The sequence below is a fragment of the Candoia aspera genome, chromosome 3 (assembly GCF_035149785.1).
Source record: "Candoia aspera isolate rCanAsp1 chromosome 3, rCanAsp1.hap2, whole genome shotgun sequence".
Lineage (NCBI taxonomy): Eukaryota > Metazoa > Chordata > Lepidosauria > Squamata > Boidae > Candoia > Candoia aspera.
The window spans coordinates 113,202,808-113,215,006 of NC_086155.1; the positions used below are offsets into that span (position 1 = coordinate 113,202,808).

At 38.7% G+C, this 12,199-nt stretch overlaps 1 protein-coding gene across 1 annotated transcript in view; it reads right to left on the reverse strand.

Annotated features, from left to right (window-relative positions):
• Positions 1-12,199, reverse strand: part of LOC134494663 (protocadherin Fat 2-like) — a 61,624-nt gene that overhangs the window by 32,429 nt on the left and 16,996 nt on the right. Inside the window, exon 3 of the mRNA XM_063299912.1 lies at positions 7,052-9,487. Within this exon, the coding sequence (XP_063155982.1) occupies positions 7,052-9,487 (2,436 nt within the window). The remainder of the gene's footprint in view (positions 1-7,051; positions 9,488-12,199) is intronic.

A 12,199-nucleotide genomic window follows, 5' to 3' on the forward strand; every position in this document is an offset into this window, starting at 1 on the left:
TTTATCTGATGAGTTTATAATGACCAATTAGTTCACACTTGAAAACCATCTTAGTTTTCACCTCCATTCACAACTAGAGATTTCAGAATTCCTTTCATGGAAAGCAAGTACCCAGGAATCTAATTTAAAAAGTCTCCATTTGCTGAAGCTATCACTGTGTTTCTTTGTCTCTTTTTTTCTTACTACTTTGTAGACGTTTTTACCTCTCTTGTCCGTCTTATAAGGTTTTGTTTTGGATTTCTTAAAATACATTTTAGTAGCAAGTATCATGTATACAGAAGAGAATAACTGGAATGAACAATTGACCACATGGCAGGATGGTATTAGACCAACATAGAAGTGGGCTGGAGACTGTGTCTTGTATTTGGTAGCTTAAAATTCAGATATTTTCAATGTGCCTTTGAAGTTGAGGTATAGACAGAGAATAACCCGTGTCATCCTTTAAGGGATTTCAGAATGACACATTCAGATTTCCAGAGGTGTAGCTGTAATAATCTATGCAGCAAAAATCTGAGGGCTATCACCTTAAGGATGAACAGATTTAATGCTGTATAACCTTTCATGGGTTAGAGTTGATTTAGTTAGCTGCATGGAGTATAGACTTTTTGGATCATCATCATCATCATCATCATCATCATCATATCATCCTTCTATTTTAGATAAAGTTACTAGGTGGATCCAGTTTCTACTCATGCTTCAAATATCCAGGAACTTGAAATAAATCTATGAATCTATGAGATGTTTGGCTGATATATGGCTGATACAACTTTTCAATGTATGGTTTGCCCATCCCCCACTCCTACCCCCAAATCCAGCTACTACTGTGGTTGTATGGGCAGAAACTAAACAAACCCAAAGTTCATCCACAATCATGGCCAGGAATTGTATCTGGGCCCTTTCATCTATAAGGCAAATGCTCTCTGACACTGAACTGCTATGGCCCTTCTCAATCTTTATACTAACTGTACATTTACAAACCAAATGCTATCTTTTTCCCAAATTAGGGCTGGCAATATGGAAGCTGTACTAAATCTCCCTTAATCAAAAATGACAATGCAGGCTTGTAACTGCCTTGGGAGTAGAGTATAGAGACACAAGAGGGATGAAAAGTTGTGCCCTCTAAGATGGCATGCACTGTTCAAAGGGACTAGGGTTAACTTATAAAGGGTCTCATACTAAGTCATGGCTTCTCAAACTGGATTGCAACATCAAAGTCATTGGAAGTAATTTGGAGGGCATGTTTGTCCTGATAAAATGGTAGTACTATCAAAATTTGCTCTGGGCCTGCCTCCCTGCTTTGATTGCATTGTCCACGATGGTCAGCTGCAGTACCACAGAGTTTGAGAGCCCCTGTGATATATTGATTAAAGTTTAATAATTAAAAGTATGTGGTGTATTTATTTCTTGTCCAACCCTAACTACACTTAAATAATTAGTTTTATTTTGGGGAACATTTTGCAGAAATTTGTTTATCATTTTTGGATGCTGTGGTACTACAATTTGAGAGCCCCACAGTAATAAAGACTTCTGGAGAGGCATCATAAAGTTTCATGGAAGAACAGAATTCTGAAGCAGGTGGAAATTTTCCATTGTGATCTTGTGAACTCAATAAACCCTAGAAGAGAACCCTCATTGATTCACATTGATTCATGATCAGCAACATGATTGAGAGTTAAGCTCAGGAATGTTTATAACAATAGTGCAGCTAAATGAAAAAGGGAGGACAGAGAAAATATTAATAAATACAGAGCAGTATTGTGATAACAGCAGCTTGGAGTTCAGCAGTCACTCTGATGAGAAGGAAAAACCAAAAGAGAGTGGAAAGAAAAAGAAAAGAAAAATATGTGAGAAATGTTTGGCTATTCCTGCTTTTCATTGGTTGCAAACTACAACAAAGACTGATCAGAATATTCCAAACATATATGCTGTTTTGGGAAGGATAGTCACCAGCCCTGAATGATGCTGTCTTTGTACATGATGCTGTCACCTTGTGGAAACCAAGCAATTCTAAGCAGCGAACTAGGTCTTAATAATGCTTGGATGTGAATCTTAGGAGAAAGTAGCTACATAAAAATCTTTGTGAAGTTCTGAAAACAAAATGGGACATACATTGGAGGTGGAAATGGAGACAGTAACTAATAGAAATAGCCCAGAATTGTGGAAGTGATGTTAGGAAGGTTAGCATGTACTGAAGTTGGTAAAAGAAGCCAAGAACAACATGAAAAGGCTTCTTCAGCTGTGTTCAAAATGAGAGGAAGACAAGTGAATCAATATACTAGCTGCTTAGTGAAGACAGCAAAATACTAACCAAAAGTACAAAAGATTGAATTACTCAACACTTTTGGGTCAGGCTTCACCATGATAGATATATGCCCCACCAAGAAACCATAGAGAAGAATTTTAGGGTGAAGTGCAGGATTGAAGCTTGACATTGTTAGAAAAAGTATCACTTTGAATATGAAGCAATTTAAATAACCAGGATCAGATGAATAGGATTCCATGGAATTGAAAGACCCCTCTCCCTCCCTCCGTCCCTAGATTCATATGCCAACTCAATTCAAATGAACTCTAAATGAAGTGCAGTTATTAAAAATGTAAACAACAAAAAGTCGTAATAGTACAACCCCTCCAAATTGAGATTATAGTTAATGCACATTCATAAAGCATCACACAGTCAGGCCAGCTCCCAGAAGACAGAGTAGGAACCATTCTTAATTTGGGGAGAGACACCCTGTTCCAAGATGAGGGGAGTGGCCCTTCACAACATACCTTCTACTGACCGGTGAATGTCAGCAAATGTTCAGAAACAGGTAAAGTGCTACATGAATGGAAGAAGGTCAATATTGTCTCCCTCTACAAAATGGGGGAAAAGGAGGAGAAAAATGCAGTGTTCTTCACTAAGAAAATAGGAATAAAGTCTACAAATATGGGATGGGGAACACCTGACTTGATAAGCACTTGTACAAAAATTTTTGGAATAGAAGTTGGTTACAAACTGACTAGGAGTTAGCAATGCGATGAATCAAACTGACTAGGAGTTAGCAATGCGATGAAAAAAAATGCAATATAGATTTCACTGACAGTTTTCAAATCATGGAAAGTAATTGTTTCAGTTATTTTTAAATGGCCTCAAGACTAGCTCTGGGCACTAGCTCTGCGTACTGCAGTTCAAGGCAAACTGGAACAGAGTCAGAAAAGCTGAAGAAGATCAGACCGATCTGAAATGATGTAAAATGCATGACATTTTTTCTGTAAATGTGACAGGTCATTGCCCTCAATAACATTACACAGGGGTTTATTAAAGACATAGAGAATGGATTTATTATAGATTCTGTTCTCTATATGTACGCTTCTATTACATGCTTCGATATTAACTATTGAAGGGCTAATATCAAAGGGCACAAGTGTAGGATAGATAAAAGAGGTCATTTGGAATAATGAGCTTGAGTGTCCTTGTTTTTCAAAACATTGCCAAATTGGTAGAAAAACTGGAACACTTAATCTTAAAGTTGCTTTATACTGTAGATAATTATTTGTATTTGTATTGTATTTGTAAATTATCTGTATATTTTGCTCTATGTGACTAAATAATCTCAACACATTTCTTTTCTACTGCTCATTCACTTTTGTATTTTGCACTCATTCATTCATCCTGTCTCTTCTTCTTTTACCAAACACTTCTTAAGTAACCTCTTCCTACTAAATTCAACGTACGTTAATGTTTCTCTTGACATACTCCATATAGCAAAGCGGACAGAAGTACGAGGAAGAAAAAGCAAGGATGCAGCGGGACTGAGTGCCGATCACTGGTTGTCTCTATATCAGGAATGATGTCAGAAAGAGTTGAAACCGCCTGCACTGTAGCTAAGACTGCTAATTACACTTTCTATTTCATGAAGATAATTGGAATGTTAATATAAACAAATCAAGGCAGAATGAAATATTATGTTACTTTGAATGGCAACTGCTCTTCATTCCTAAGTGCATAGCTGGTAAAATAATTATGAAAAGGATTGACCAGCATGGATTACAGACAGTGGCTGAGAGAAGAGGAGGGAGTAGATTGGGAGTAGATCGGGAGTGGGAGATGGGGAAGTGGTGTGGCCATAGTCTATAGCAGCAATCTCCAATATTTTCCTTTATGCAGACCAATACTTCATCACTCAAGACATTTTAGGGGCACCATATCAGCCAGAGGTTGGCATTATGGTAACGGTAACAACAACAACAACATAAGGACATGCATGATTTGCCTAGATTGCAGCCACAAAACAGAATATTAAATAAAACTATTTCAGTGCTCACAGCTAGAGTCTTGCACGATTACCAGCTCTCATGAGATATTGATTCCCGACGGAATATTGTGAGATTTAAGCTGAGAATGTAGAAGTCTTTTGAGTGAGATTACCCAAATCCTGTGAGATTCAGGCCAGTTTATTTTTAAAAAAAAAATTGGTTGCTTTCTCCCCACAGTGACCAGTAGCCCCTCATAGACCTGAAACCAATGGCCTATAGGAATTCTACCTGACTGATGAGATGCTCCAACAGAGAGTCTGCCAACTTTTAAGTCCATGCCATTTGAGTAACAGGAACTGTAAAGGGATGCTATTAAGTACTTTTAATCTTTGTTAGTTGCAAAAAGTTGTCCATTAGATGGTGCCATAGAAGATGAATGAATGAATGAAAGAAAGGTCCACCTTGATATACAACACACTCTTAACCAGAGTGAGCTGGGATGGACATAGTTATGACCATTTCCTCTAGGTTTCTTTTCCTCTGAAATTTCAATGTCTGTGCCAGGATTGCCCAGTCAGGCCTGCCATGCCTAACTGGCATCTAGCCCACATGGAGAAGAGTACATGATGAAGCTACTATTCTGTTTCGTTTGTTTTTTATTAAGACTGGCATAAAATACAATCAGGAAAAATTACACTTATTTCAGTAATGTCACTGAAATAAATGACATTGAAATAAATAAAATAAAAGGTAACTAAAAGCTATGATTGCTAACACAATACTATAAAATGCAGTACATAGACTTAAAAGACTATGTACTAAAAGTGGGACTCTGAAGGCCACAAAAAAGATGTAAAAACTGATAAACATAAAAAAAACATAAAGAGAAATTCTTGGTAAGTTTACCCATGCCCAGCACCATTAATTATTTGTCTGCAAATTTTAATTTCTGCCAGGCAAAAATCTAATGATGTTGTATATAATAAACAGTCCCTTAGCTAAGAGGAAAAGATCAAGAGGAAAATTTCATTATGACATGTCAGTAAATAAAGAATGAAGGTTTCTTGACTACATTGGTATTGGTATTTCTTGACTAAATAGGGGAAAATGTTAGGCATAGCAACTAAAGTTAATAGATTCAGTATCTCTTTTCTGTACAAGTTCCACTGCAGTAACAAACTGGTGGTAGACAGGAGAAAGAAATTTTTTTTTTATCCCATCTTTATTGTTTCTATAAATAACTCAAGGTGGGGAACATACCTAAGACTCCTTCCTCCTCCTATTTTCCCCACAACAACAACCCTGTGAGGTGAGTTGGGCTGAGAGAGAGTGACTGGCTCAAAGTCACCCAGCTGGCTTTCATGCCTAAGGCGGGACTAGAACTCTCAGTCTCCTGGTTTGTGGCCTGGAGCCTTAACCACCAGACCAAACTGGCTCCCAGTTCAGTTTCCTGAACGCTTGGGGGTAGGGGTTCATACTTTGTCTATGCAAAACTCTTGAATAAATTCCTTTGGTTAAGACCTTGCCCATTATTTTTAACTTTACAAATTACAATTAATTGTTCAGAAGTATAGTTTTAACAACCTAAAATTTTGAATAATAATAATACAGTAATAATAACCTCCTTGTACAGCAGCAAACTACTGATATTCTATCGCAGCTGAACCTCTATACCCCCAGTTCAGTTTTCCATCCCCCTACTCCTTGACCTCACTAATTTTATGGAGGAAACTTGCTTCAGATCAGTCCTGTTGTTAGGTTTGTTGAGTTCAGTGCCATTATTTACCCCAATGGCTATTGCTTCCACATCTCCCCCTTTATTATTTTTTCTTCCTGGATCAGTAACACAAAAGTGAATCCACCCAATCATGGGATGATTGGAGAACAAGATGATAATATCATTGCTCAGATGATAAATATTTTTGAATACATGTTTCAGATACCCTTGATGATGTGATACAAAGAAACTAAAACAACATTAAGACAGAGGATAATTTAAACAGATGTGCAGTCAGATCATGACAGAAAGTCCATGAATTCAATAACTGGCAATACAATCTTCAAACCCAAGGTGGCAAGTTACTTTGGCAACCTCTATATAATGAAGTATTGCAGAGTATTTATTTTTGTGGAATTTAATCCTTTCCGCAGCAATTCTAGGAGACAGGGATAAAAAATAACCATAATATGAAAGAACCTGCTCTTGAAGTTCGATATAATAGAAACTCTAACTCATGATTTCCAATGCTGCCCCTTTTAGGAGGACTATTGCAATACTTTCCTCGATTCTGTAATCTGTAAAATTTCTGTGCCTCAGATTAAATTTATATTGGCTATTTATTTACAAACACACATCCTAGACTGACATAAGAAGCTGCAAAATTGTGTCAGGCTGCCAGTCAGGCTTGGTGTCACTCTTTAGAGTTCACATAACTTGCTATCTCCAAACAAGTGTTATGGATTAAACTGATGGCCTGCTTTAAGGAGCATGTTAGGACACCAACTTGTTTCCCAAAACACACTGAATCACTAACTATCCTATCCAATTCTAGCCTAGTACATGAGGTATACGTCAAATAATAGACATAAAACTGGAAATACAAGGGGGGGGGAGGGAGAGAGAGAGAAGCACTGTAAAACAATGCAAAAAATATAAAAGGAATAGGGATCTCTACTCTCAACTAAATCTTAAAGTCAAATCACCTGGTTCTTCAATGGGTAACCAGCAGGTTGCTCAGGAATACCCAATAGAGCAAAAAAGAAAAGAGGGAGAATGAACAGAAAAAGTCTGGATTAATCGCATGGTTTTCCTCACCTCTTCCTTTGTGCCGTTAGCTGCAACCTGCTCAGGTGTGTCTTGAGGGCCAGAGGAAGTCTTATAGTTCCCTGGGACGTTAACATCTCCAACCGAAAACACAGGAATGAAGGGCCTGAGAAATCGGAACTCACTACTTAAGGATCCACCAGTCAAACAAACATCGTAACGGTAAGCCCTGGAAAGTGACCCATTCTGTGAATCAGCACAGTTCTCTGGGGTATCGGCACCGGCAGGTGGGAAGTGAGGAGGCGCAGCACTGAAGTTGCTTTGGGGATCCTTCCTGAGGACTTTGACCACAATGAACACAACAATACAGAACAGGAACACAAAGGAGACTGCAGCCAAGCAGATCACCAAATACGTGGTCAAAGTTTTATCTTCTTCTGGTTCTTGCACACTGACATCCACCCTCCTCAGGAAGGGATCCGAAAAGCCATCCACAAGAAGAACGTTAAGCAACGCAGTGCTGGTCTGGGGAGGAAGACCGTTGTCCCTGACCAGTATCACTAGCCTCTGTCTGTTTGTGTCTCGCTCGTTCAGGGCTCTCCTGGCTTTCACTTCCCCATTCTGCGCTCCTATGCTGAAAAGGGCTGGGTCCGTGGCCTTCAGCAATTCATAGGAAAGCCAAGCGTTTTGACCAGAATCTCCATCCACTGCAACCACCTTGGTGACCAGATAGCCGGCCTCGGCCGCCTTGGGAACCAGCTCATTGCATGGGGACGTGCTGTTCTGGAGGGGATACAGGAAGAAGGGAGCGTTGTCGTTTTCATCTATGACGATGATTCGGACAATCACCTCTGAGCTCAGGGAAGGAGAACCACCATCAGTTGCCCTCACAGTAACCCTGAAGTCTTTTACCTGCTCATAGTCCAGGGATCGGAGGGCATACATGTTTCCGGTTTCAGAGTTGACTGAGATGGAAGAGGGCAGCAGGCCATCACCACCCTCCCCTGGCAAAAGAGAGTAAGTTACTTTAGCATTCAGATTTGTGTCCAGATCCACAGCGTGGACTGAGCCGATGAGCAAGCCTGGGATATTATTCTCCCGGATCTGCATGTCATATAAAGACTTTTCAAAAAGTGGAGGGTTGTCATTGACATCGGAGATCTGAACATTAATCATTGTTGTTGAAGTGAGCCTAGGAGTGCCCCTGTCAATGGCTGTGATGGTGATGTTGTACTCAGCAAGGGTCTCCCTGTCTAGGGGACTTTGGAGCACCAGCTGATAAAAGTTGTTTGTGGTGGCTTTCAGCACAAAAGGGAGGTTCATCTCCATGGAGCAGACCGTTTTGCTGTTGTCTCCAGAGTCTTGGTCTCTAACACTGAAGAGGGCCACCATTGTGTCTGGGGGAGAATCCTCCTTTAAGATGCTGGTCAGAGATATGATGGATACTTCTGGGGCATTGTCATTCACATCTTCTATCTCTATATGTATCTTGCAGTGCCCTGGAAGTCCCCCTCCATCTGTTGCTCTGATGTTCATGCTATAACTCTTATCTTTCTCATAATCAATCTGTCCCCAAACGGTGATTTCTCCAGACCTTTCATTTAAATGTAACAAATTGTTTATTCTTTCAGGCACTTGATCGAATGAGTAGAGGATCTGTGCATTTGAACCAAAATCAAGATCTGTAGCTTCTACTTTAATCACCAGCGTTCCCTTAACAATGTTCTCCTTTATTTTTACTTTATATTCAGACTTACTAAACTGAGGAAAGTTATCATTATTATCTAGAACATTGATATTAATTTGCATTGTCCCTGTTTTCTGTGGCACTCCTCCATCAATAGCCCTCAGAGTCAGTCCAAGATGTGGCACCTTCTCCCTATCTAGTGTTTTTTTCAGAGCAAGATACATATTTTTACTTCCATCTTCATTCTTATGTAGTTCAAGCTGAAAATGCTCATTGGGACTAAGGGTATAGTTTTGGATGCTGTTGTCGCCTAAGTCCCCATCTTGAGCTAATTCCAAGGGGAATGTCATACTTTTAGGAACATTCTCGGGAATGTCCAGCTCCACTTTGTTTTTCCAAAATTTGGGAGAATTGTCATTCACATCTTCTATTTTGATTTCAATATTAAAGATGTCTAAGGGGTTTTCTAGCACAATTTGAGATCGAAGTAAACAAGGGTCATTCTGGCCACATAAAGCTTCTCTGTCTATTTTATCGTTAATCAACAGATTTCCAGTATGAATATCAAGGTGAAAATATTCCTGAGTGCCCTCAGAAACTAGACAGGCTTTGCGTTTCAAGAGCTCCCCAGTTTTCAGTTTCAAATCCTTAAGCACATTAGCTACCAGAAACCCCTTTTTCTTTTCTTCAGGGACAGAAAAGCGAGTTGAAGTACACATTACTCTAAAGAATGAGAAAAAAAGAAGGAAATACAGACCTTGTCTTTTCCAAAAGCTATTTTCCATGTTCCCAGTCTCTTCCTTGTAAGATCAAATTCTGCCCAAAAACCAGTATCTCTGACTTCCTTTCTTTAAGATTTAATTGATCGAATGAATAGAACTTTGTATTCTTCCTTGTTCACTGTTTTAACATCTATAATCTGTATATGTTTAATCGCAAAAGAATCAGATTCTCCTTTTTCAATTTTGTTAATAGCTTTCTTCTCCTGATATTGAGCAAGATACAGAACTAAATTTCTTTGTTAATACTGCCACCATGTGGTAAACCAGGCAAAAATATACTGTATATACTGTACACTAACAGTAACTGTATATTAACTGTATATGAAATACACTGTATATTAACAGTCAGAAAGAGAGATTACACCGAATTCATCCTTATCTATCCAATATAAACACTGCTAACCATCCAAGCAGAAGAGGATTATCTTCTTAATTATATGACCAGAGAAAAAAAGAAACAGAGAAATACCCAGGACTAGAAATTTTACATGTTATTGATTTTTGCTGTAATCCAGTTCTTTCAAGGTGTACTTCAAATGATGGTGGGCATATCCACAGTTACTCTTTAAGCTGTTTATTTTCTGTGCATATTAAGTCTATACTTGTATAAGAAAAATATGTCCGGATTGGGACACTTTGGCAACAGCTTTCAGTCTGGACTGCAGGCAACCAGGTCCTCACCCTGCACAATTCCTTTGCTGCTGCTCCTTCCCACCTTAGTGTCCCAGAAAAACAATGTCCGTAAGATATATAAATATGTATAGAAATATATCTATACATAGTGAGTATACACACATACTGTACATACATTCATATATATAATCAAAATGCCTCTACTTGCAGGCACTCACAAACAGCTTTAAATTCCTTTCCTGCGATGCTTTTGCAATGCAATGGGTGAAATGATGAAGTGGTAAAATCCTACACCTCTACTACTACTTCTCCTTCTCCTCTTTCTCAGCAATGCAATAACTTCTAAACCTTCCCTTTGCCATCACAACTAAAACAGCTAAGAGATTTGCTTTGTATGATAGAGGTGGCTGGTTCAAAACCCAGCAGAAATGGGGGTGGATGGAAGTTAATTACTATTTTTTTTCCTTTTACTAATTAGTTTTCCCTAGCTACAGTAGCTGAGGGCTTTTAATAATTCTGAGAAAGAGAAGAAGGAGTAGTAGTAGTAGTAGAGGTGTAGGGTTTTACCACTTCATCATTTCACCCAGTAAAAGGGTTCACTCCCTTAGTGGAGTGGGCATTCTTTCTTCTCTGAAGTAGCCAATTAACTGCTGGGGTTAGTCTGTAAGGAAGTAAAGTACTCAGTAGGAAAATGTGCCTGGAAGTTAAGTTTGTGGTGGGAGGGAGATGAATAAAGGCTGACATTTTCTGTTTCTGCCCACCAAAAATGGTTGAAGTACAACTAGGCAGTGCGAATAAACCTTGTATTACCACCCCTTTGGAATTAGCTCCTTATAATAAATGTACCGGACATCATCAGAAGATTGATAATGTCCAGGAATTCTGGGTGAGGAATGGCGAGCTAGCATGTCTCTGAATGAGCAGAGACATTGTTGCGGCCGCAATCAAATGACAGGCAAGTAGACCAGTCCCATGGAAACTCTCCAGATAAGGAAAGGACAGGAGATCACCCACTTGTGCTCCAGACAGCTGGTCCTCATGAGGAGACCACAGGATACCAGTTTCCTGTGGATTTGAGCATCAGGAGATGAAGGGAAGCCATCACACTCTCAACCATGGTGGAGCCTTTTAAAGGACACTGGGTTTGCTAACCTCACTTTCTAATCACTCTCGGAAAGTACCTATTTAACTATTTTAAGGCTATTAGACATCTTCAAAACAACAAGTTTGTAAAGCTACCTGGTGAATTTACCTTCATTCCAGAATAAAAGAAAAATGAACAATAAGTTTAAGAATTTAAAGAATTTGAAACAAATGGCAAAAAACTAAATAAGACTTTAATCCAAGAAAGTTATAAACAAATTAAGGGACCAGATAAATTTGGAGTATTAGGACTTTTGCTATAAGGTTTTGGAAATAATTATATAAATAAACATCAGCTTCATGGTAACTAAATTGTTTAGTCTACCTTAAGTCATAACAGAAATCAGAGACGTTATGATTTTGGAAATTGGACAGTAGAGGGGACTAAAGACTCTAGGCATGAAAGGCAAAAGAAAAAAAAAAGACAGGCTTGCCTTTTGTCTTGGTCAGCATTGAGACAAAATGACTGAAAATGGTATGACATTTGAAATACTCCAGGAGACATTTGAAGAATGGGAACAGAAACAATGTCAGCAATGATGAAGATGTTAAAGAAGAAATTGAATTATTAAAAAAAAAAGGTTGATAATGTCCGGTAGGTATCCCAGGATGCTGGCATCCTGTCCCCATGTCTTTCCTTGTTGCAGAATGTACAGTTTTTTTACTCATAACTTCTGCATTATTCAAACATCCATCAATTCAATGCCCCTCCTTTAGCTATTTTTACAGGGTGTTATTTTTGTGATATTGTTTCCTCTTTCCATCAATTCGTTTTTCACATAACAGAAATTTGAGACTTCATGATTTTGGAAATTGGACAGTTTCTGCTAGTCTCTATCACAGAGTCCCCCAAATCCTGACTCACTGACTCATACTTATAAAAGTTGTCAGGGTGTATATATAAATGTAGATCAACTACAGTATATACTGTAGATGTGTAACTAAATTACATTA